At 38.2% G+C, this 26,749-nt stretch overlaps 1 protein-coding gene across 2 annotated transcripts in view; it reads left to right on the top strand.

The window, feature by feature from the left end:
• FAM193A (family with sequence similarity 193 member A) overlaps positions 1-26,749 on the top strand; it is a 47,146-nt gene that overhangs the window by 16,573 nt on the left and 3,824 nt on the right. Inside the window, exons 7-19 of one of the 2 annotated variants that reach the window (XM_033060800.2) lie at positions 4,532-4,609; positions 5,789-5,869; positions 6,154-6,266; positions 6,421-6,663; positions 9,586-9,739; positions 9,846-10,025; positions 12,886-13,137; positions 15,050-15,248; positions 16,527-16,799; positions 17,122-17,404; positions 19,236-19,422; positions 20,942-21,172; positions 23,083-23,926. In XM_033060800.2, coding sequence (XP_032916691.1) covers positions 4,532-4,609; positions 5,789-5,869; positions 6,154-6,266; positions 6,421-6,663; positions 9,586-9,739; positions 9,846-10,025; positions 12,886-13,137; positions 15,050-15,248; positions 16,527-16,799; positions 17,122-17,404; positions 19,236-19,422; positions 20,942-21,172; positions 23,083-23,926 — 3,118 coding nt within the window. The remainder of the gene's footprint in view (positions 1-4,531; positions 4,610-5,788; positions 5,870-6,153; positions 6,267-6,420; positions 6,664-9,585; positions 9,740-9,845; positions 10,026-12,885; positions 13,138-15,049; positions 15,249-16,526; positions 16,800-17,121; positions 17,405-19,235; positions 19,423-20,941; positions 21,173-23,082; positions 23,927-26,749) is intronic. The other variant, XM_033060799.1, reaches the window with a different exon arrangement.

Raw genomic sequence — 26,749 nt, 5'->3', positions numbered from 1 at the left:
CTTAGAAGCAACAAAATGTAACCTTTTTCATTCATGTTAGTCATTCACAATGGAAAAGCATTAACTTACCAAGGTTTAGTGGTGACTGTACAATGGCATCTTTAAATTGTTGAAGCAGATTGTTGTTTTCTTGTTTAGAGATGGTCTTTGAACATTTTATAATTATGTTAGCTGGTAAATGAGCCACAGGAAATAAAAATAACCCATTCCACAAAACCCCTTGAGCTTTCAAAATAAGTGTGCCAAATGAAATCCAGGAAGAGGTAGCTTTTAAATGGGAGCTGCAGTTTGCCTAAACATTTGGACCTCTGAAGCAGTCCTTTAATCAAGTATATGGTTTGATAGCTTATTCTCCTGAATTTGTGCTGTGTTTCAGAAAATAATCATGTTATTGTGCTGACTCCTACCCTGCTGAGAGCTTAATTTTCAGAAAAATAGCTGTTTGTTTTGCAAGTGCTTGTTTATACTCTTCAAAATGTTCACCTGTGGGTATTGTCTCATGCTCAAAAAGCTTAATTTTTTAGAAACACCTAGGGAAAAGAGTGAAAACATATTTAGTTCAATCTTAAGTGTTCTAGAAGAAAAAATGTCTCGGAAATAACGGATGACAGAGAATTTTATAGAACTTTTCTTCTATTTTGAAGTTTTATGAGCAATAGGAATATGGAGAACTAATTTGAGATTCAGTAATGCAATGTTGCTTCTATAGATGAGGAGCATACTTTAGTCTTATGATACACTGTAAATGTCCTTTAGAAGTGGTTCCCTGTCTTGTAGATTTAAGTGAACTTTTACCATTAATTCCAGTGCCTTAACGATGGAGACAGGATATAAATAATTTTATTTTTAGAGTTTGCTCTATATTTGGGGACTGCATCTGTGAGCTTTGAGTTAAAAAGTTTTCTCTTGGTCTGGCTGCTTTTGTGCAGCCAATATACTTGATTGCAACTCAGTAAAAAGTCATTATCTCACATTTTATGCTATTAGAAATCATCTTTCCCATGGTGTCATGGCTATCTGATATTACCTCTCTAATAAGAAAGAGTCCACTTCACTGCCATCATTCAGCTATTTTTTTAAAATGGCATTTCTGTGGAGTCACATTCATATTTGATTTCTGACTGTTTGTTCTGCACCACTTGATAATCAGTTCTTAACTGACTTTTCTCTATTTCTTTTTATCAAGTGACAATGCAGCTGCCCCAAGTCTCATCTTGTAGCATTTTTAAAATTTGCTCAGTGAAGCCTGTATCCTATGCAAACCCTCGTCTCCCAGTTGGGGAGATTTAATGTGATGACTTACTTCCTAATGACTAAAGTACTGCAAAGGTGGGGGCATGTGTGGGAAACAATTGTAAAATTTAAACCATCAAATTTTAAAGAAGATACTGATATTTGTATTGGTATTAGTTTATAGGAAAAAGCATTTTCACAGTCATGCCTTAAACCCTGTGTTGGTGATAACCTGTGGTTATACTCTTTTGACATTATTCAGTGTAAGCATCTTACCTGAATTTGCAGTGATATTTTTCTCAACAAGGTAGAAATCAGAAAGCCCTGCTACTATAGAAACTGTGGATCTTACCAGTGAATACATGTTCATTAGTTGCTTGCTGCATGGCTCAACAAAATTGTGAGGTTTTGTTGGTAGTGTTTGAAAAGTTAAAAAGCAAAGGAGATTGAAGAATGGTTCTCATGTATGTATTGTGGAACTATACCCAAAACAGGGCATCAGCAAAGATAATTGATGAATCTTCCATTACACTATATTATGTTACTTGTTGGTAAAAAAAGAGAATAGCTCTTGCAAGCAATACAAATGTTAATTGTTAAAGACTGTGTAAGATAGCTGTGTCATGCACACACAACTCAATACACTGGTGGGCCATGTTTGTGTGCTGTGATCAAGTTTAGAATAAGGAGTTACCTGTGTCAGTGCCTGTATTAATCATATATTAAATCTGAGGCAAATCTTTGGAGTATCTTGAGTACAGGAGAGTTGTAAGTGTATGCAGCCTGTACATCCACATCCTAATTTCCTTACCAAACTTACACTTACCTGAGGAGGACCTGGATTATTTCAAGAAGAGGTGGCTAGACAGTCATATGTGCTTTGTGCCAAAGGGTGTTTTCTTTTTTTTCTTTTTTTTTTTTTTTTTAAACTGAAATGCTTTTGCCCAGGCAGAGCTTCTTGCTTGTCTCTCCATATTAATGTGCAATTTTTATTTTTGTTACAGTCCTGATCAACTCCTAATAGACAAAATAGCATGGGCATAAATTGTTTTTTGTCTTGATGGTGGCTGTGTAGATAATTGAAGCAGTTGGTGGTTTTGTGTGCTGAGAGTTTGTGATAGGAGGAATTATTTTTATTTTTTCTAGTGAAATAGTGTAAGAAAATTGATTCACACATGGCATTTGGGAAGCTCAAATGTGCAATTTACATTTGGTGCAGACCTTAAAATTTGGAAAGAACAAGCATCCTGTGATGCATGTATGGACATCAGAGTTTTTGCTTATGATTTAATGTTATGTTTCTGTTTTGACCAGACTGGTGGCTTCATTTCATGATTAGATCTATTTCAGAATGGAAAACTACTTGTTCACCTGTCTGTTTTGCTTGTCTGATGGAGCTGAAAAACTTCCTAGCTTCAAATAAATAGGGAGGAAGGAAGAGGATGGTAGTGGCCCTCTCTTCTCCACTGGGCAGCAGTAATAGCATATTCAGTCCAGATGCACAAGACTAAAGTGTAAACTTCTTCTTCTGATGGCATTTGGATTTATCTCTCCACTTCCTAGGAGAGTTCTTGGGCATGATTGATGTGTTTTGTATTGCAACTGCTTTGCTCTGGTGAAATAAATATTCACTGGGGAAAAGGAGGGAGAGAAGTGTGTTTCTATTATTTATGGAACCAATAACTTAAGATACTTGTAGATGTGGAGTGTTGGAAAGGCTGCAAAGGAAGTAAGAAAACTTGAGTGTCAGCTCCACTTCCCATTAGTGCTCAGGTATCAGGACTTAGCCCATGCTGTTTGCTGTGACAGTTTCTTGGCAGGCTTGAGTAGGCAGCTCCCAGTTCATGCACTGGCTGTTTTAAATGTCGTTCTCTGGCATTAAAACTCTTCTCTTGCTAAGTGTAGTGAATGGAGGTGGCTGACTTTGATGTTGAGGGTTCAGGTGTCAGGGCACCCAAACCAGTGAGTGTTGTTGGCTTTAAATATAGCTCAAGGGTTCTCAGGAGCTGATAGTTCATCCAGGGTGAAATTTCTGATGTTGCTTGCCTCAGGCTCTGCAGTATGTTTTAGAGTGTCTGAGAAATTGTATGAGTGATTTAAGAATATTTCGTGGGTGCCTTTTTCCATATTTTTTTAGACACACATGGACACGGTAAACTAATTTTTTGCTGTTAGCATTATGTCACTGGAGCAAAGGAAATCAAATCCACAGTAGTAATTAAAATATGATGCTGGTAGTTTCAGAAATTAATTAGGCTTTTTTTTTTTTTTTTTTCACTTAATGCTGCTTCAGATCCTCAGCTTAAAATTTCGTCTTCCTAAGTTAAATAATGATAATAGCAATAATTTACTTAACTTAGTAGTGGGACTTTAAACTTTTTATCAAGTATTAATTTCTGGAGGCATGCTTTTGAAGGTAAAATGAATGTTGTTAACAGTGTAACCTACTGGTCTTTGGCTCACTAACCTAATTTATGAAGCAATTTCTTATGTTCCATAGAGTGATGGATTATGATGATTATTATTTAGGTAAATTTTTAAAAAGAACTCTAAAAGATAATCCAGGTAGTTGTTTTTCCTCACTGATGAAGTAATGCTGTTAAAATGTTTTAAGATACAACCAAAGGAGTTTTGTTCTTGTGTTTTGTTATGTTACAGTTCATGAAAGCTTTTGTGTTCCTTCAGAGTCAATTTATTTACTAAATCAGAAAAATATCATTTGTATACAAAAAGTTATGGACTCTATGTGCATTTATGGTGTTATGATTTGAGAGACAAATAATTATAAAGTATTTTTTCAACCTTAAATCAAGGGACATGAAAAACTTCAAGGAATAAATAGTGTTCATCTAGGTCACTACTTTTGATTCTTTTGACTCTTTGGCTGTTTAGTTCCACATGTAGCACTTCAGGGTTTACACTTGAACCTTCATTGAGGCCTTGCCATAAGTCCAGTATCTCTAGATTTTAGTGGATTGTAATGGATCTGAGATGTTGAGTGTTTAATACCAATCACTGTTTATTAAAAATATTAGGAAACTATTTAATGAAAATACATATTAACATAAGAAGTAACAGTGGAAAAATCCAAGTGGAAAATACAAGTGAAAGATTATGTAAATTAATATAAAATCTTTTAAGTGACTCAAATAATTAGCAAATAAAACACATTTCATACTGACTGTTTAAGTACTTGCAGAATAGTATAGTTAAGATAGGTTTAATTAAGCAGGCCACTTGACAGAAAAGTAGGTTTTCTATTGTTAAATCATTCAGTTTTCCTCAAATTCTGTTTTAGATGGCAATGAAAACAAAACAACGCATGCTAAAGGAAGACTGGGAATTTTTTAAACAGAGGCGTTTTATTGAAGAGCAGGTAGGATTTTTGTTTCGTACCATTTATTTGTAAGATGCAAACGTGAGTGTAGTATGTTGTACTAGTTCTGTGCAATCTAATTCTGCAACTATGCCAGGCATGAAATTTGATCAGCTAAAATACAGAAAAGTGAGATCCAAGAAGAGCAGGTAAAAGTATGTAATCTCATTTACAGCAAGGTAAAACAAACACTGTAGTCTTAGGACTGAATGCCAGGTGTTTAAAATCTTTGTGCAAAAAAAAAGGGAAATTTTTGTTACCTTAGAGTAGGATCCAAAACAACCAATACATTGAGTGTGGAGCTGTCTGGAGGTACATGGTAGGGAATATTGTACTCAAGAGTTTAACATATTACTATGTGTGTGTGCAGGAGTATGAGCTCACGATCAGGGCAGGGGATTCTACCTGCTGAGACTCCAGAGATAGCTCCTGCATCTGTTTTTTGGGGAAAGGACCGAGCAGAACTGTGTTCCTTTTTTAAGCTGTAACCAGAGAGGGGCCAGTAGAAGTTTCTACCTTATTATAAAACTGCTGTTTAAGACTCAGTACTCTTTTCTGCAGCCTAGAAGTGTTCAAGTGTGCATCATGCTTTCCATAAGAGTACAGTGTGCTTCGGCTAGAGTCAACTCTGGATGGAGAACCTCTCCGTTCCTGTACCAGTATGCAGAAAGAAACGCTAGTCATGAGCCAGAGAGAGTATGATAGTACATTTTAATAAACTTAAACTTAAGCTTAAATTGGCAATGTCTCAAAGCAGTCATCAGTAAGTACTTTTTCCTATAAGGAACATAAACCTGTGTTAACCATGTCTTCAGAACATCTGGTATACAGGTCTCCTCAGAGGACTTGAGGAAGAATCCTCTTTTTCCTTGATCCTAATTGGCCTTAAGTGAGCTCTAAGACCATGGCTGCTTAGGTAAGGATCAGGTCTGGGCATCTATAGAAGTGGGAGCTTAGGGACATCCTTGTTTAACCTAAGGCTTGTAGGTATCTAATGAAATTAGGTGCTTTCAGGATTAGGCCTCTGCCAGGTGTAGATTATTTGGATTGTATTTTTTCACAGTCAAGTCCTGTTTTGCGCAGCTACTCTTTACTCTATACTATTGTAGCTATGAAATTAGTCCTGATTTTTTTTTTTATTTGCAAGTTAAGGGTCAGTTTGCTTTCTCCATTTGTCAGCAGTGTCCTTTTGTGCATATCATGAAACAAGACAAAAACTACTCAAGTTCAGAATGCATCAGCAGAGATACCGTGCAAGATGTACGTACGGATGAGTCAAGGAGATGAACTTGTCCACTTTCTTATTTCATAGTAGAGACATACTTTATTTGAAGAGTATTGATGCCAAATGTTTGTCATTTTAACTTTACATTTCCTTTTTTGTGATCAAAAAGCCATCGTAATGAAATTATTTTGAATTACTGTATTTTTAAATTATTTTGCCCAAAGAACCCTTTTTGATTATGTAACTTGTCAAAATGTGCCATTGAATTTTTAACGGGAGACTTGCACTACTAAAACACTGCCTTTACCGTTTCCTTCAGCTTAATAACAAGAAAGCACTATCTGGGGAGAACAACTTCACAGACACAATGAGACACATGCTGTCATCACGTTTGAGCATGCCTGACTGTCCCAACTGTAATTATAGGAGAAGGTGAGTTGATGTTTTTAGTGTGAAATCATAATAAATCATTACTTTCCTGTTCAAAGAAAAAAAGAAATATGTTATTGGAACAAAGAATGTGGTTATTTTAAATAAATGCTGGTTAAAGAAGGCCATAAAAATGTGTAATTTCATTCTTGAACAGATGTACTTGTGATGACTGCAGCCTTTCTCACATTTTAACGTGTGGCATCATGGATTCTCCCATAACGGATGATATCCACATTAACCAGTTACCACTACAAATTGATTCTGCTCCGGATTATTTATCTGAGATCCGCCCACCCAGTATGTCTTCAGCGAGTTCAGGATCAGGTTCCAGCTCACCTATCACAATTCAGCAACATCCCAGACTCATCCTTGCAGATAATGGTTCTGCACCAACTTTGTAAGTTCCGTTTTCTGTTTTAAATTATTATAGTGAATTGAACTTAAGCAAGTACAGTAATTTCACGAATACAAGCCGCACCAATTTGACCAAAATTTTGGTGGAAACCCGGAAGTGCGGCTAATATTCCGGGGCGGCTAATCTATTAACAAAATTCTAAAAGCTGCCAACACGGAAGTGAGAGCCCGCGGCAGCCCCAAGCCAAGCTGGAGCCCGGCCGGCCCCGGCTGAGGTGGGAAAGCCTGGCAGAGGCGGGGCCAGCAGTGTCAGGGGCGGGCGGCAGAGCCTGAGCCAGCAGGGCGGGGCAGGGGGGGCGGCAGAGCCCGGGCCAGCAGGGCGGGGGAGCCCGGGAGAACTGGGGCTAGCAGTGCAGGGGAGCATGGCAGAAGCAGGAAGGCCGGCGGGTGGGGCTGCCTGGCAGCGGGGGAAGCCCAGCAGAATCGGGGCCAGCAGCGTGGGGGAGCCCGGTGGTGCGGGGGCCTGCAGTGCCGGTCAGGGCGAGGAAACGCGGCGGCGGTGCAGACGGGAGGGGGCGGCCGGCGAGCCTGGCGGCGGCGGCAGTGCCTGGGCCGCCGGCAGGGCGACTACGTTAACGCAGCGGCGACGCGGCCGGCGTGCCTGCCAGCGGCGGCAGTGCCTGGGCCGCCGGCAGGGCGACTACGTTAACGCAGCGGCGACGCGGCCGGCGTGCCTGCCAGCGGCGGCAGTGCCTGGGCCGCCGGCAGGGCGAGTACGTTAACGCAGCGGCGGGGCGGTGCTGACGGGAGAGGGGGGCCAGTGAGCCCGGCGGCGGCTGCAGCACCACCCGGCCGGCCCCGTCAGCAACCATGAGCGGGCCGAGCCTGCCTGGCCCCGCCCCGAGCCAGTAAAGCCCGCTATGCCACGATCCTGTTACTAATTGACCAATTTGTGAAAGCTGCGCACGGATTCTCGCGACGAACGAAAGTGCGGCTAATATTCGGGGTGCGGCTTATCTATTGACAAAGACAGCAACATTGTCGAGGCACCGGGGGTGCGGCTTATAATCCGTGCGGCTTGTATTCGTGAAACTACTGTAAATGATACTGGCAGGCTATCATTATGTAATGTTAGTTTTGCTTCAGAAAATTATTTAATAATGGTACTGTGTTCAGCTGGCCACAACTCCAGCTGTATGTTGTGCTAACATACGTATATTAAAAAGAGATGCTGTCAAATTTCTGAAAATTTCTGAACATACTATATTGCCAGTATTGCTAGAAGTTTTTGTAGTGTGTGCTTTCCTACTTTGCAATTAGAAGGACATCAGATATCGATCTACTTTAGAACATCATGTTAAAATGTCAGATTTTCCTAAACTGAGCAAGGGAATTGGCATTCTTTTCTTTGAAGGGTCATAATTTCATATGAATTGCTGTAGTTCCTAAAAAAGCCTTTATTATATGACTTTTATGATTGTTGAACCGGTGTTAATATGTCTTGCATCAAAAATTATTGTCCCTATCAGAAGTATCTGCCACCCAATTGCTTACACTGTAATCAAAGTCATTACCAGCTTTGAGACATTTGTCTAATGGTAGACTTCCACCCCTTTGTAATTCCAAAGAGTTAAAGCTCTTGGTGGGCTGGCTTTTGTACTCAGTATGGGTACGGTACAGCTAACCAAGGGTCTCCTCTTATGTGATACTCTAAAGAAATACTTAAAAAAAACCCAGCTTGAGTTACTTGTGTGGTGGGAACACTGAAATAGTGAAGTACCTTCTGTCGGTAGAGTCAAGGGAATTTGCTGTAGTGTTCCATGCTCATATGCTCTGGTGAACAAGGACAGTGCAGATGTGTGGGATGTTTCTGGTGACTGTCATTCACTAAGTTCCATTTCCTCTAAACATTTATCTACTACCACCAATGGTTTAATATTTCATTACAGAGCTGTAGTTTCTGAACCCATTTGGGGAGCACTTGAAAACAGCTACATGTTCTTAAATGTGTGCTTTGCCATTTCTATAAACTCTCACTAATTTTGGTGCTGAAATGTCAAAAATTGTTCAATTTGTCTCTTCAGAAACTAGTTCAGTTGAATCCAAGTATTTACTGTAGGAAACCTATTTTTAGGGAAATACCACTGCTCCTTGGGGAAGTGCCATTTTATGTCTCATACTATCTGCTGTGTTTTGTTTCTTGATTGCACATTTGAAATATGCCTGATGGTACCATCATGTAACTAAATTTTGGCTCAGTATTTTATGGAATGCAACAAGATAAAAGTGCACAGTTTAAGAGCTCTGGATTATTGTAGCAACATGGACTAACCAATCTTTGCGACACTTCCCAGGAGTGAATAATTAAACATGCACATCCTTGTAATATCTGTCTGTAAGCAGAGAAAAATTCCACTAAGTATTTTAGAGCAGATTCTGAAAACCATTCAGATGTGGAGTTATCTTCAACCTAATTGCTGTTGAGAAATTTTAGAGGTACTGTGATGGATTCAGTGTTCCCTTTTTACTGACTGTGATATTTAACACGTGGAAAAACTCAAATTTTATGTTACAGGTTTTTCCACTTCGCAGTTTGTGTGAAGACATTGGCATAAGGCTTTTTTTATCAAATTAAAGGTCATCAATATACTGGAATTACTAATTCCATAGACTTTTGGTCAGGAAACAGTGTTTGAAAAAATATTTTACCCAAAACCAGCAGAGAATCTTCTTTTCAATCATGTCTGTCATTCAGGCCTGTGGCTGCTACATTCAGTAGGATTATATGGAAGATTGTTTGATTTTACTTGCTTGAATAAGTAAATTCAGTTGAACAACTTGGAAGACCATCTGTTGGCTCCTAATTGGAGCATTTATATGAGGGATGCCCTCAACTTTATTTCATCTTGTTGTTCTAGCTGCTTGCACTATAACAGTGATTTATCTAAGCCTCTTTTCTCCTCAGTGGTAGTGATGATGATGATGTTGCACCATTATCAGCAAAATTTGCTGATATCTACCCACTGAATAATTATGATGATGCAGAGGTTGTAGCCAACATGAATGGAATCCACAGCGAGCTAAACGGCGGCGGCGAAAACATGGCATTGAAAGATGAGGTACAGCATTTACAGTGTCCTAGTTTTTTCTGGTTTTTGTATGTGCTCATTGGAGAGATGTTTGTCCTTGTTAATGTCCCCATGTTAATGAGTTAATGTTGTCCAGTCTCCTCAGGTGAGCAGTACTAGCAGCAGTTCCTCAGAAGCAGATGATGAAGAAGCAGATGGGGAGAGCAGTGGTGAACCACCAGGGACTCAAAAGGAGGAAATGTCTCTAGGTAAAAGGGCATTAAGGAAAGATGAAACAAAAATGGACAGTCCACCACCTTCTTACCCCAGTCAGCAGGTACAGTCATCTAAAAGCATCTTGTAGTAGATTCATGTCTGAAATATGGCTGTTGAATGAGAAGACATTTAGATGATCAATTAGTTTTTTAATTTAAAATATTAAGTTGTCAGTAGGTAAGTGTGACACCTAAAACAATGAATTGTTACATTGTCTTGTCAATTAATCTTTTAGTCAAAACCTATGTTAGTTATATTGGAAGTTGCTTCAGGAAAAGGTGAAAAGCTTATTCCTACCTGTAATGAAGGAGAAACATAAACTAACAAGAATTTCTGTTTGGAAGATCAACCTGGCCTTTGCTAAATATTAGTATTATTTGGAATTAGTTAGAGCGGGGATGGATGTTATGAATACTTATTTAGCACATATTTCTTTGATATTCTCTTAGAGGATTACCTTTCCCTGTGTAAACCCTGTGTATTTAAATCAGTTGCATGACTTAATGTCCTGGGTCTTGGGATGTGTATTTGTTTTTAACGGTTTAAGATTATGAAGCTCTTGACTGTAAAGTCACCAGACCACCTAGAGAACCACGCCTAGATGATCTGCTCTGCAAGTAGTGGTGTTTGGTTTAACAAATGAGCACCAAAGCCAAAGTATCCAATGGATTTGTCTTTGTAACCACATGGATTTCAATCTGAGTTACCCAGCAGCTAGAAGGCAGGCTCAGGGCTTTGAGAGACACTGTCACTTTTATTTCTTCTTACTCCACAAGAGTCCATACTGGTGCACCTTTGGGAGCTTAGACAGCAGTCATCTCCCAACAGATGTTATCCTCCAGTTAGGATATTTTAGGACCTTCCACTGAAAGTATTTTCTAAGGTGTTGAGTAGTAAACTAATTTTCTTTCAGCAAGTATGTCAATGTTTTTTTCTATGTATGGCTGACCAATGCCATAAAAATTACATGGGGTGAGACCTCTGTCAGATTGGTTTGAAACTTGTGAAGAGATTCAGTATTTTTTGTGGAAAATCAAATGAGCTTATATAAGTCTTAGTTTGTCTTAGGGAAGCAAACTAGAATGCAAGATAAAAAGACAGATTCAACCTTTCTCCTTTTTTCTTTTCTTTGAGGAATAAGAATATTTTTGGAATGACTCTGAGGAACACTTAATGACTTTTTTTAGTCTGATATTCTAATCAGGGCTGAGTAGTGTAGTGTTGTATTTAAGTGATTAATTTCGTTGGTACATATCATGTGAATTTGAGATATTTTGGCATTACCTCTTGAGTTTGCTAACTTACTCAGTATCTGTTTATCTTGGATTCCTTTTCAGTACCCAATTTGTCAGAATTGGGTTTTGAGTCTCATGAGTTTGTTTGAAGTATTTTTACTCTTCATTTGTTAGTAGATTAGTTTTGATTTCTGGATAGTACTAATTTTTATAATTATAAAGTTGGGGTTTTTTTGTTTATACACAAAATTAATTCAGTGATTGTATTTGATTTATATAATCTGGTATTTGTTAAAATATACCTTGTATTAAAGGCTGTAATGCTTTTAAGTGATAATGTTGAGTTGTTTCTGAGAGGAAGAGATATTTAAGAAAAGCATCACCTGTCAATTCTTCCCTAGAAAGCTAATACCTAATGTTACATTTTTGGAAAAATGTGAACTACCACATTGGTGGGAAAAAGGAGAAATTGGGAAATAGTCTTGGTATTGCTTCTGGCAAAATTATCTAGCAATGAAATGTCAGGTGACATTGGCAGGAAAAAGTAATGAGCTGAAAGGGAAATGGAGCTGCTCTTTCCTGGTTTTATTTTTTTTCTAAAGTTCTTCTTGAGTTCTTTTGAGACAGCAGAGGCTGATACCTTGAGATCAGAACAAGTTGTTGAAGTGTGGATTTTTCATGGTTGGTGTGATTGTGGAATTTTTTTGAGAAATGTCAGCCTCACACATTTACCGAGTAGTTGAGTTTGGAAGGGGCTTGTGCAGATAATCCAGACCAGCCTTCTTGGTCAAAGCAAGATCATCTAGAGAGAGCTGATCAGCACAGTGTCCAGTTGGGTTTTGAGTACCGTCACAAGTGAAGGCTCTAGAACTGCTGCAGGTGATATTTTCCAGTGTTCAGCCACCCTCATAAAAGAGGGGAATTTCCTGTATTTCAGTCTGTGTCCATTTCCTCTGATCCTTTCATGGGATACCACTGAGAGGAGCCTGATGCTGTCCTCTCTGTTCTCCCCTTCCCCACCCAGTCAGGGAACACACACTGGGGAGATCCACTGAGTCTCCTCTGTTGAGGCTGAGCAGTCCTAGTGCTCTCATTTCTCCTTGACAGATGCTCCCATCTTTGTGGACCTTCAGTGGTCTGACAGCAGTGTGTCCATGTCTCTCATGCTGGGGACCCTAGAACTGGACTCACCAGTGCTGACCAGAGCGGAAAAATTGCCTCCTTTGACATGCTGTTTGTGCTCTGCCTAATGCAGCTGAGGACTGCTTCCAATTTTATCAGCTGATCAACTCTTACCACTACTTCCTACACCTATTTTTTTTCCATATGCTTGGAAAACTGTGGAAAATATTGAGTTCAATTTTTTCTTTTTATACTGGAGTGATTGCCTAGTAATGATCAAATGCTGTCAAGGTTTGTATCAGTATTTTGCTTGTTGTCACTGATAGTGGACATTAAATCTGTTTATGGTATGAAATCTCTGTGTTTTTAGGGTATTCTTTTAGGTAAGATCAAGATTATTCACTGGTGCTTTTGCTTCACTATGAGGCTTTTCTGTCAGTACTGGAAAAAACTTCTGTGGATGCTCTGAAAATATTAATTAATATACGCAAAATAAAATAATACTACTGATTACTAAGATTTTATGTGTGTTGAATATGTTGAATTTTTAATGGGTTTTTACAGGCTGACCAAGGTCCAAATGCTTGTGAATGTCATGTTTGCAAACAAGAAGCCTCAGGACTAGCAGTCTCTGCACTTGCAACTGGACGCCTGCCTGCTGGGCACCAGTTTATGAATCCTGAAAAACCTGCACATCCTGCACTTCATCTTTATCCTCACATCCATGGACATATACCATTGCATACAATTCCTCATCTGCCTCGTCCACTTATCCATCCCACCTTGTACACTGCTTCTCCCTTCACACATAATAAGGTAAGCCTGACCAAGGAGATGGATGCATCCCCATGTCAGGAAAAATTCTGTACAGCTGTATAAACCAGCATGACTGAGTATCAGCGAAACATGAGAGGTTGCTTTAAATTGTGGTTTGGTTATAATACTCCTTTTGCAACAAATGGTGGGGGGCAAGGAGTAAGACAGATGCTCTGCTGCTGGAAGGTTCATACAGAATGGCTGAGGGTATTTTTTTGTCAGGAAGACTGATAATGTCTTCACTGATTAGAAAGCCTGTTGAGTCAAGTGAGTCTTGTGTGGTGGAAGCAGTAAGAGAGCTATTAAGTCTTCATTTCATATATATCCAAAAGATGTAGTATTCTATTTTGGCAGTAATATTCTGAGATCGGTAGTTAAATTTTTTTGTTCATTCTTCTCTCTTTGGTTGGGGTTTGTTGGGTTTTTTGGAGGAAACAGAGACACAGGAGTCTTACTTCATGTTTGTAAGAAGTTTTTTGTCGTTCAAGAGAACTTGCATTTCTGCAGGTTCTGCAAAATTGTTTTGACCTTCAACTTGCAAGTAATAAGCAAAAAGGTGTGGAACAAGAATTGGAACCAAGTGACAACTTTTCAGAAATAGGAGTCCAAACCAAGCATTCCTGTTAATGGGGATGTTGTTTCATATGTTTAAAGAAGCTGAGCTCTGTGTGTGGGTGCTGCTGAGAGGAGCAAAGCCTTTGTTATTAGGTACATCTTTGTCACCTCCTGGTCTGATCCAGTGATCAAGGTTGCAAGGAGAGTGGAACAGTCCACCAAGATAACTCTTATTTGCTCTTTTTGTCCTTTTTAACATCTGCTTTGGGTTTTTCTGTCCTGGGTGTCTTCCTTATTACTGTCCTGTAGCAGCAATGTGCCAGCAACAACCCACTGCTGTTCTTTTGAAACTGTGTCAAGCATTTCTTTGCACCCATGAGTTTTCTTTAATGCAGGTTATTCCAGCCCCTCCCATGTTCACCATTAGGCAGATAATGAAAATCCTTTATAAAAAAGGGAGATTAGGTGTGTAAGTAGTTTGTTTGGCCATGAGTTTCATGTCTGTAATGTCGTTGGACTCAGCTGATATTTTTAATATCTATATCTACTTCTGCATAGTTTTAATCTAGTATAAGAAGAGAACAAACCTACTTTTACTTTTAAAGGTGGCAGTAATTGAATATAATGTTTATGTTGGATGAGGTCTCTGGGAGAAAGGTCATTTTAGAATGTGTATAAAGAATTTCATCCAGAAGAAATGGGGTGAGCCCGAACAACTTATCTCTATAAAACGAGGAAAAGTATGTGCTTCCCTTTTTGCCCCCCCAGCTGGTTCTTAAAAGGAAAGGGTGTATTCATTGCCTGTTAATTTTAAGTTAGGAATCACTTAATACCTGAAAATGAAAAAAGGAAGAAAAGAATCAAATTTAATTTTACGTGATTTATTTCTTTTTCTCTTGCCCTTATTTTCAATCCCGAAGTGTTTGTAATCCCTTTTTGACAATTGTCTTCTGTGGTAATGATTGTCATGTCAGAAGATTAGTTCCTTTAGGCAGCTTGTGCTTTGAAAAGTAGTAATTCCTAACAAGTTCTAAATTCATACAAATACTGCTTTTAATTATATATTAACACAACTATTCCTCGAGATTTGGGTATTTTGTGTTCATCAGTTAGTTGATACTAAAAGCAATGCTTTGTGAGTGTAAAATATATACATGTACATACAATCTGTGTAATACATACATTAATTATCAACAAATCAGTCTTTTTATCATTCTGGGAAATCCTGTCTGTTATACTTTTGATGATGTTTTCCCAATTAAAACACTATGATTTGAATATTTGAATATTGCTGTTGGAGTGACTGTGTAAGCAAACAGAATATTAATGTGGAAAATACTCTTTGGTTTTTTTGTAGGCATTACCACCAGCTCCAGTTCAGAACCATACAAACAAGCATCAAGTATTCAATGCATCTCTCCAAGATCATATTTATCCAAGCTGTTTTGGGAGCACTCCAGATTGGAATAGCTCTAAATTTATAAGTCTTTGGGGTTCAGAGGTGATGAATGACAAGAACTGGAATCCTGCTACATTTTTGCCTGACACAATTCCTGGTGAGGGTTTGTTACTACTTCACACTGACTAGTTAAAAGCCTTATGTTTTATGTTTCTTTTCAGCAATGGTGGATTTTATCAGCATGGTTTTATAAGATGGGTTTCTGGCAGATTTGTTGCCACTTGTACTTCAGTTGGGTTGAAAATTGAAAAATAAATTCTTACGTCCTGGGGAGAAGATACTGAAGGCAAACAAATAGCATGCTGGTTTTCACCTATGGTCGTTGTAGAGTTATGTTTGTCTTCAGAAGTTTAATATTGTAAAGAAATGGCAAGTAAAGGAAAACTTAAATAAGTTTTAGACTTCTCCACAAAAGCCTGCCTTATTTCTACAGAGGAGTAAGAGCACTGGTAATGAGACACTGTGTCCTACTTCTTACAATGCACAGGTAGCTCCATTATCATTCAGAAAGATAGAGGCATAAATCTGAAAAAAGATTGCTTTAAGCCAGGAAGCATTTGGAAATCCTAATGGTTGAAGTGAAAGAGAAAAAAAGGAAAACTAGGAAGAAAGAAATCTTTCCGTTCAAATCCTAGCAAATACTAAAAAGCCTTTTTTTAAAATTTGACTTGTATAACCTGTATATCAAAGAGGCTTGGGGGTTTAGTGTGTTGGCTTTCTTTTTCAGACTCATCTACTCTTAAGTTGTTCCAGCTACTACAGTGACCCTTAAAAAGAAAGGCATTAAAAATGTCCAGAAAACTTCCCCAATAGGACAGCTCATCCATTTACAAATGTAGTTGTGGGTGGCTGTTCCAACAAATGGTTGGTGGCAGACTCATCTGGAAGGTCTATCACAAAGGTCTATCTTTTAACTGGAATTTCAAAAACAAATGAATAAATAAATGGTTTATAATTTTGTATTGGTAAAAGGATATGTTGTACCATCTTAGATTTATTTTTTTGTGGCCTACCTGGATTTCAGATAGTGGAGATCATATATTTAGCATGTAAAATGTTGTCCAATTAAAATTTTTAAATTATAAAATGGTACCTGTAGCACATTTGCTACTTGTTAACACATTTAGTAACATTCTTAGAATTCTGTCTTTAGCGTTTATGATTCTGCTCTAAGACTTCCCAGCACATTTTGTTACAACTACCTTATTTGGGAGGATAGAGGAGAAAAGGAGAGGATTCCCTTCACTAATCCTACTGAGGCAACATTAACAGTGTATCCTATATCTGCATCTGAATTATTGAATGTGTAATTCTAAACCCTATAAAGGCACTCCAGTAATTATGTGATTCTTAATTACTCTTGTTTCAATTGAAGGGAGTGATATATTAGCACCAGCACTCTCAGAAATAAGACCCGAAGCACTTCCTACTACATCTAGCAATGAAACAACAGCAGTTACTGACAGCAAAGAGAAAAAAAATGCTGCAAAGAAGAAATGTCTGTACAATTTCCAGGATGCCTTTATGGAAGCTAATAAAGTTGTCATGGCAACCTCTTCTGCCACTTCTTCTGTCTCCTGCACAGCAACTACAGTGCAGTCAAGCAGCAACCAGTTCAAAGTATCATCCAAGAGACCTTCATCAATAGGTAAAATTTCTAACTCACATACAGCTTCAGTAACTGGCTCAAGTACATTAAGCTAACCATAGGGATTTATGTAGGTGTTTGATTTAGTAATATTATGTGTCTTGATTTTTGTTAATTGCTGTTACTACTTTTGAGTTAGTCTCTCTACTTCTGGATTGAAGGACTTTGTGAAAGACCTTGATGTTAGGGTTTGAAACTGGTAATAGAAATTATTTTTATAGAGGCTTAGAATATACAGTACTTTATATGATTTTGTGGATAGTTTATGGGGACTTAGTAATTATTTTTAACTGTGAGTGGTTTCTTTTTTCTGCCAATTCAGGTGAAGTGTTCCACAATATTAATAAAGAGGACCATAGACATTCTGCACCAGTTGCACCACGAAATAGTCCTACCAGTTTAGCATCCCTTCCTTCACTGTCTCCTGCAGCACTGTCTCCAGCCTCCACACCACATCTTCCAAATCTTGCTGCTCCTTCTTTCCCCAAAACTGCTGCAACAGCCCCTGGATTTGTGGATCCTCATTCAGGTCTTTGTCCTGCTACAGCTGCACCTCCTACTTCAACCACAGACAGCTCTGTAAGTGCCCCACCGAGTGTCTGCAGGTAAGTTTGTTGTTTTCCTTGCCATTCCTTTTTACAGCAAAGGAAGTTAAAATACAGATACCTTTTCTCCTTTGCCACTGGTTGTAGTGTGTAGTTTCAGCAAATGAAACAAAGTGCAGATACTTAGTATGTAACTTGGTGTGAGACTTCACAAATACGGTTTCCATTGTGAAGTCCAATCACTGAATTCAGAGGCTTGAAAGCAAATGTTTGCTCACTTTTAGAAATGTTACCTGGGATATGCAAGTCAAACTGTTCTTTCTTACTCTGATTACTGGTTAATGATTGCTGCTGCTGAGACACAAACCTCTTGTATAACATACCTGTTTTCTGTCACTTTGGCATTACATGACAATCAGGAATGGAAAGCTGTGAAAGCTTACTCTGTAATTTAGCTCAAACTATAAATAGGTCATACATGGTCTTAAAACCTTCCATGTAGTGACGCATTTTCCTGACTACACTTAAGATATTAGTCCTCCCATTTATACAGTGGTTTTAGTATGGAAGAATTTTGTGATTTCTGAAGGTTTTGAAAGGTCTTGGAGGTGGGAAAGACTTTGGTGGAGCTGTCTTCTGGTAATGTTATATACTGTGGCAGGCTGACAATGGAGCCAGCCCTTTGATGTGTCTGAAGGGTGGAGACATAAAAGAAAAGCAGTTGAGTCATTGCTGTAAGCTCTCTGTGACCTGTAGGGCTGTGATCATGGATGCTATGAATGTAGTCTCCTGGCTGCTGTAAGTTTTTGGAAGATCATGTGAGATTTAGGTAGAGTTTGGTAAATGCTTCTGAAAGTGCCCTTATTTCTGTTATCAACTGGTTTTATTGATGATATCTTAAGTAACTGTTCTTTCCTGCTTGAGAAATTACTGTGATTTTGTAAAGAATTTTTCTTACCTAGTGCAGGGAGATAATTGAATATGGACACAGTTTTTTCCAGTTTTTTATTATTGTTTCCAGGTGCTAATGTGGTATTTTTAGTTTGTTTAAAAAAAAAATTAACTGGGAGAGACCCAGAAGCAGTGATTGCATTCTGGGGAGGGAGAGTGAGGTTGGAAAGAAAATTTATACATATTCTGTAGATAAGGCCGATCATGGCCTGTTTTAACCTTTCTAACATAAGAACAAAGAAATCCTAGTGATAGACAAGAGGGGGATTTTTTTAAATACTACTGTATTTTGAAGCTAAATCACCTCAGTATTAGAAGATCTGGGCACTAAAAATGGTATGTGCAGTTACACAGAGCACTGGGGAAATCAACTGCCATATCCCTGCTTATTGAAGAGATGTGCTAGTATTTCCCCTCCAAAATCAAGTTGCAGGCAGGGTAATGGGAACTTTTAGGTTTTAGCTGACCTTTGATTTTTTTATTTAAGTCAAGAGCTTGAAAATCTTTCTTAAGACCAGGAGATTTGCAACCTTCTTGATGCCATGAGTGATGAGATAGGCAGCAGTTTTAAAACTATTCCATTTTAAAAAGCTAGAGTCACTGCTTCTAAAATACTTTACCTGTTTAAAGCCAGGAAGAGCAGTTCCAAAACTCACACTCTGGGCTGCTTGGTCAGGGAGTCACTAAATTAGTTTTTTGTAATCATTTTCCTGTGTATCATTTTATCCTAATGCTTGGTTTTGGATGTCTCCATTTGCAAGCTAGTGAATGAAAACTTTAGAACTTGATGCATCACTGGTGGCTGATATCCCAGTTTGAGAACCATTGTTCCTGATAGAGGCAGGAACCTGTTCCTTTAAACAAAACATTATTATTATTATTATTCACCTTATTTATTATCATTAGGGTTTTTATAAGCTTTTTTTTTGATTGAACATAGTGATCCTGATTGTGAGGGCCATCGCTGTGAGAACAGTAACACGTATGATCATCAGCCGTACGATGGAGAGGAGAGCCAGGATGAAGATAGCTGTTCAGAGCATAGCTCCAGTACCTCAACTTCCACAAATCAGAAGGAAGGAAAATACTGTGACTGCTGTTACTGTGAGTTCTTCGGCCATGGAGGAGTAAGTTTTTGTATTTTAAATTGTTTTTGTTTGCTTTTGTGTCACATACTCATCATTGGTTGCATGTGAGTTATTAAATTGCATCTTAGGGGATGGCATTGGAACTCACTCAAGAAGTTGTAAAAGGAGTTAAAAAGTCGTTTTCCTCTTTGAAATGAAGAATTGAAATAAACCTTTCCAGTTCAAAGCAATGAAAATGACAAAGAATTAGGAAGCAGCTGACTTGGATAATAGATGCTGTATTTGACTCAAACTGCAGACAGGGGAATTGAACCATTTAAATAACTTTACAAAGTTCTTTCACTCCTCTCTAGTGCTGTAGTCACAATTAATGTGATGAGGTTGAGTAAAAGTACACTTTATGTAGGGCATTAATTTGAATCTTTGTAGGAATTGATGAGCTAGTCTACGATCTGTAAAAATAGAAATCCTCCAAGTATTCACTTTAATACAATTTTTTAAAAAGGAACAAAAAAACCCCTTTAGATTCTTAGCTAAAATATAACACATTATTCTCTTCTTAACTTGTAAATCTATGTATGGTCTGTTTTAATAACCAGTTCACTGGTACAGTTTGAGTCACTGGCATTTTCCCTATTTGAAGTAAAAGCTCAGTTTATTTGCCATGAAGCTGATCTGATTAAATACATCTTAGTTCCTCAAGTGAATTAAAAGCCCCTGCCCTGTGACTTAAAGGGACCAGGGAGGGATCCCATTTCTCTTGCATGTTCCCACCATGTCCATGCTTAATTTGTTTGATAGTTACCTGACTGCACTGTAAGTTACTCATTTGGTGAAGTGAGAGAACACAACAGGATTTTTAAGTTAATTGGCTTGTTTTTTGCTGGTTTATTGAGTTGAACTGATGTAGTTGCAAACAGATGGGCACCAGGTCTGGTACAGGAGCAGAGAGGGTAAGCCATCAGGAGGGAAGAAGTAATGAGGAGCTGAGAGGCAGGAGCTGCAATTGGGAATACAGATATGGAACATGATGCAAGGATTCCACTTGCACCAGTGTTAAGTTATTGATGGGACTCTGCTGGAGGGTGTGCTGGCAGGTTTCAGTGCAGGAAAATCAGCCTTTCACAGGTACAGCCCAGAGACCTGTGTAGCCCAACTTCTGAAACAGATTTCATAGGAAATAAAAGCAGAGCAAATGTCTCCTCCTTTGAAATTTTCAAACACAGCATGCCAATCACAAGAGAATATGGAAATAAAATTCACAGTATTTTTTTTGTGCTCTTAGAGGTTATTTCTATGAATTCACTCATGCCATCCTCCTCAAGATCAGCTGTTCTTTCAGTTGGAAAATGTAGTTCAGAAGCCAGCACCCAGTCTGGCAGGTCTGTTGCCTGTTATATATGCTTGAGGTTTACATATGAACAATGAGTTTGATAGTCAGGTTTGGACCTCCCATGTTATTTGAAGGGAGAGTATTTTGAAATTTCAAGATCTCCAAAGCATTAAGTCAGTGAAATTTTTCTGTTTAGTTACTACATTTTTGTCATGTGTCCTTCAGCCTCCAGCTGCACCAACCAGCAGAAATTATGCAGAGATGAGAGAAAAGCTTCGTTTACGTTTAACAAAAAGGAAAGAGGAGCAGCCGAAGAAACCAGATCAGATCTCTGAAAGGGAAAGTGTTGTTGACCATCGAAAGGTGGAAGACTTGCTACAATTTATAAACAGCTCTGAAACCAAACCAGTAAGCAGTTCTCGTGCAGCCAAGCGAGCCAGGCATAAGCAAAGAAAGGTAAGACATAAAAGTATGTTTATCCTGGACCTCACACTTTTGAATCTGTGCACTCCCCTTAAGTATGCCACTGTATACTGATTTATCCTAATACTGTAATTGTTTTCTGTGTAGTTTGTGGTACACTGCCAGTTTGTTTTTATACAGCTGACTTACCTGTTCTGGTGCTGCCTGAGGAGTTGTGTACTAGACTGGGAGGATTTGTCAAAATGCCACTGTCATGTGTTTTGGTGCAAGTCAGCTTTATATTGGAATTTCCCGCACTTCAGAAGGTTATTTCTGAGTATCAGAAATGTTACAAATGTTATTGTTTTGTAGCACTGACATTTAAAAGCAGGGGAAGTTAGAAATTCAGTGTTTCTGTACTGGAATAATAGTTTTGATAAAGTATCTCTGTAGGAAGCCAGGAAACATAGGTCAGCGCTTTTATGCGAGAGGAAGAGTTGTGATTTGGCATTTATAAAATAATTGCACTGACCATCTTGCTGTCCTGATTGACAGAGGTTAACTGCTGTGCCTCATGATGACTTAAAGAGTTATCCCAAGCTGGACTGGCAAGCTGCAGAGAGGGGACAGGGAAGAAAAAATTACAGGTTGCTTTCAAATGGAAGTTGGCAAAAACGATTTCTAAAACTCCAACCTGTAACAGTGAAATGATTTTTTGGAAACAGTATTTGCTGAGGATAATACAGAGGAAATATGAAAGAGGAATAACAGAGGAAATATACTTTTCTTGTAAGTTGGAACAGGCAGGAAATCTTTTATTAGAGCAATTCAAGTATCAGCCATAAATACAAAGTTCAAGGCACAATGTCACTGGTTGTTGAATGTTTTTGATTTCTGGTAAGCGTGTTATGTGATCACACTCAATATTTTCTTGTTTGTGAATTTTCTTCTGGCACTACTTCTACCACTACTACTACTGCATTCTTTAAATGCTTCCATGAAATTAGAAGACCTAATGTTCATAAGTTAAATTTTAAATTTTTTATGTTCATATTGCAGCACTATTCAGCATATTGAGGGTTTAGTGAATTATTTATTAATAAAATTTGCTTTGTAAAATTTGCAATGCAAAATTCACTTTGTTCTTACAGTGCAGTTTGAGCATAAGAAGTGGAAAAATCCCATAGGGTCATTCTCATGTGTAATTCTCATTTTTGGAATGACTTCTGTAACTGTGAAAAAGTAATGCCATAGAGGCGCCTCTAAATGTGCAAGAAAATAAATGGTCATCATTGTTCTCATTGTATGACTGTTGAATTTTGCTAATGATTCAAGATCAATGCTGCACAGCAGAGTTTTAGGCATTGGCAGTAATGGCTGGCAAAATCCCTTATGTCTTTGTTTTGGTTAATGAACTAATGCCTGACAATGGAAAACTGCCATCCTTTGAATTTTTGACAACTTTTAATGTAACTCTTATTTACTTAGTGTTTTGGTGCAGAATGTTCCCAATGATTTTTCTTCTTGACATTCCTGATCTCTGAAACAGAGTAACTCTGCTACCATAGCAAGAGAACAGGTAAATGATATGACCTGATGCAAACTTCAGTTACCTTAGAAATACATGCAGTCTTTGAGAAAAAAGCTGAATGTTTTGTGGCTGTAGAAAACTTTGACATGAAGTTAGACTTAGCAGTAGGGAAGAAAAGATCAACAGTTGGTATTAACAATGGTCAAATGAGTTACAGAAACATAGAGAATGTGAATAGAGAAAGGATGTAATGTATTTAAAAGGGCAGCCTTTGTATACTTATTTGCTTGCTCTGCAGACTTACAGATTAAGTATGCTCATATGTTCACATCCTAGGATTCACAACGTTCATAAAGAAAAGTAGTAATAACCCCTAAAGCTCTTAATTTCCAAAATACTTGTCACTTTCAATAAACCTATTGTTACTTTGCAGCTTGAAGAAAAAGCTCGACTTGAAGCTGAAGCCAGGGAGAGGGAGCATCACCAGTTGCTGGAGGAGCAGAGGCGGCGTGAGGAAGAGGAAGAAGAGAGACTGAAACAGGAATTACAGCGGCTCCAAGAGCTTCAGCAGTTGCGGGCTGTAAAGAAAAAGAAGAAAGAGAGAACAAGTAAGGACTGTCCAAAGGCAGAGCTGCTCACTAGGAACTGCCAGGCAGCGAAGGAACCTGTCCCAAATGCACCTGAAGACATTCAGAATGGTACCCTTGAGCAATCAGAAAAGATAGAAACCTCAGCTGGTTCGCTGTCCAGACACGTGAATCACACAGAACAGAGGCCAGTTCTAGAGACGGGCTGTGAACTGTCCAGTCCTGTAAACACTAGAGACTCAAAGCTGCTTTATCAGAAAGAGGGCAGTGTGAAGCAGCATGAGCCCCTCTCTTTTCTGCTTGATATTATGCATCAACATAAAGAAGGAAACAGCAAGCAGAAACTAAAACAGATGAACAAACAGTGTGTTGAACAAGTGAAAAAGCCTGTTGAATCCCCCAAAGCAGCTGAGATTCAGACTAAAACCAGAAACCAAATAGAATCCAAAGCAAAAGCATCAGAGCTCCCAACACTTGCAGAACCTAAAAAAGATGAGAAGAAATTAAACAATAACAACAAAAAACAGTTGAACCATGTAAAGGAAGAGAAAGCACCTGTAACAAGTGAATCCCCATCACCAAGTGAACAGCAGCAAAATAATAAGCTAATACTTGCAGATTCTCCTCAACCAAAAGGCAAGAACAAGAAAAACAAGAAGAAAAAAGGGGACAAAGTCAACAATTCCATTGGTAAGTGTGTAAGAATGTTGAAGAACTTAGGTTATTTTCTCTTCTTACTATTTAATTCCAGAAGTCTGACACATTTATCTTCAGGCATTCCTGCCAGTGTGAATCAGAGAAACTGAAAAACTGGTGTCAGGAAAACTCAAGTCATAGGAATTAAATTAAGAGATGGATAGCATTTTGGTGAAGAAGAGTAAGATACTTTCAAAAAGAAATGACTAAGCATATGCTCTAGGTTTTGTAGGGGGTTTTGTCAGTTAGGCTTTCCAGGAAACTGACTTTTTCTTGCTTAAAATAAATATACTGTTTAATTCAATAGTATATTGAAATCAATTCTGAATTTCTTTAAAAGCAAGATTGTTTCTCATAGCATTATGAGGATAGTATGAAGTTGATCTTACTCTTTTGGCAAGGGAAATAAGGGGATTCTGCAGTCAAAGACTGACCATTTATGCATAAATATGCATTTTTTTCCAGTGGAAATAATTCCTTTCTTATATTAGTTACATCAACAGGTAAGTGAATACAGAAACTAATTTACTTTTTTTTTTTATTCGCCAGAGTGAAAAGTTGTAGTGGGATGTTAATTAGTTGATGAAGTTGAGTGTGTTCTCCATATTAGCTCGTTCTAGTAAACAGAATTTTTTATTTCTCAGAAAGAATAAATCTATAGACAATTGAGTGAAGCAAGTTGCACTTGAATAATTTTATTTTCAACTTACATTTTTGCTTGCCTGAACATATCCAACAGCTAATATCAGAGCTGAGAAGTGCACCCAGTTCTGGCCCATTGACTTTGTCAACACAATAGTCTGACAAAACTGCTGTGCTCAGGCATCTCTGTTCCAGTACATCCTTGGTCCCTATGGGAGTACCAGTTTGGGATGGCAGGTTTGTGGCATGGACATCTGTCTGTCTGGAGCACCCTGTCATTCCCCTGGGACACCTGTTAGCGGAGTGGTAATGTTGCATAAATTCAATGTACACCAGTTCTTGCCGCTGTTCTGACTGGTAAGCACAGCGAGACAGGAGACCTTCATGCTTTGGCAGTCTCTACCAGGGTTTCAGAATACTTATATTTGTTAAGCTTTGGTACAAAAATATAAAGCTAATTCCTGTTTGCAGGAAGTGCTAGCGAGTTTTTTTTTAGTGATTTAGTGGTTGGATTGGGTCAACCCACTCTTTGTTTCTAAATCTGATGCCTAATGTTTCCATTCTATGTCAATCGAGCAGCAATACAGTATAGAACCATTTTCTCTGACATCTTAGTTCTTGTGCATACCCTGTTGGGGTGTGTTTGGGTTTTGGCTCTTTTAATTTACCAAGAAGAATGTACTCCAGTGATTGGAGCAAGACAGAACTCTGGAACTGGGATCAGAAGACTGGAGACATTTGAAGGAGAAAATATGCAAGAGGGTTTTTACTCTAGGAGAATGTGGGTGCCCTTCTGCGTCTGCCCTCCTCCCTGCCACCACTATTTTTTTCTCTTCCTTAAGTCAAGTGTACTTAAAATTTCCCAAAGTTACTGTTTAAATGAAAAAATACAGGGACATATTTCTGAATTTGTCAAGAAAAATTGTGCTGTTCTCTGTAGACTTGGGATCAGATTTTTACTTTAAGTAGTTCTGACTTGAGAGCTACAAGAAAGATACTGTAATACATGATTTTTCATTTAGTTATAATGTTTTTTAAGGTATAGGGTTGATGTTCCAAAGTAGCAAAGACACAAAAGTTGAACTGAGAAAAAGAACAAGTAGAACTAGGGTAATTAAAAGAACATGAAAAGAAGGAAACAGAGCTAGGGGGTTTTAAGTGAGTTTTGAAATGAAGTGTTAAAGCAGTGAATATTACTGCTTTTGGTGAGATCTGTTTCTTAAAGAAATTTCTTCTGGCAGAGTATTTTTACTCCTTGTTATAAAAAGGCTGAAGAAATCCAGGAGTGTTAGGGAAACCCCATGTTTGTAGGGCTTTCTGCTTCCTCAGAAGTAAGTTGAATAGCAAATAGATGCAACTGTTAAAACTACCCCAAGTGTCTTTACCATGAGTTGTCTTTTCTCATAATCTCAAGGATTCTGTAGTCCATGTGTGTACTTGGTAGTCTTGGTTGCTTTCTTTGTCTCACCTGTTTTTTGGACTGTATTGTAAAGCTGCTTTAGAAATGAGATTGGAGTGTATATGCAGTGAGAAAGAAACCAGTTTGAACATTTTCTTCTTGAAGTTTCTACAAAAATGTGTCATTTCTGATGCATTTCTTTTTAAAGTCCAAAAGAGAACCATATGCTGAGATAGTACAATATACCAACAGGCTCTGTGGTGATTTCTTTGCTATGGCTGAGGCCATACAATTAAAGTCATACATTATTGTGTTAAATATTTGGGGTTTTTTTAGGATTAAGTCTAATGGTTGCTAGCCTGACTTAAACTCCTGCAGACACAGCCTGATCATCATGTCCCAGAGGGAGTACAGCAGCTCTACAACCCAGAAGTTTCAAAGTGTTTTTCTTTATAAATACTGTTTTAAAAATGTTTCTAGAACTATGTTTTCAGTATTAAGACCAGAAATTTCAGGCATTGAACAGCTATCTAATTCATCAAGCCCTCTGTATGATTTGTTTACTCTTATGAGTATTCCAGGTTTATGGTGTCTTTTGCAGCCCATTCAATCAGTGCATTTACTGTTAAATCATCTCTTTTTTTACCGGTGTAACTCCTTCAAGTCTGGCAGAGATACTAGTATAGGGGTTTTTAGAAGTATCTTTTTAATTATAAGTGTGTATTAATTCAGCATAAATATGAGTAATTAATTGTCCACAAGGTTCAGTCAGTTCT

This window comes from Catharus ustulatus, chromosome 5 (assembly GCF_009819885.2).
Source record: "Catharus ustulatus isolate bCatUst1 chromosome 5, bCatUst1.pri.v2, whole genome shotgun sequence".
Classification (NCBI taxonomy): domain Eukaryota; kingdom Metazoa; phylum Chordata; class Aves; order Passeriformes; family Turdidae; genus Catharus; species Catharus ustulatus.
This window is presented reverse-complemented; position numbering and strand designations above follow the sequence as displayed.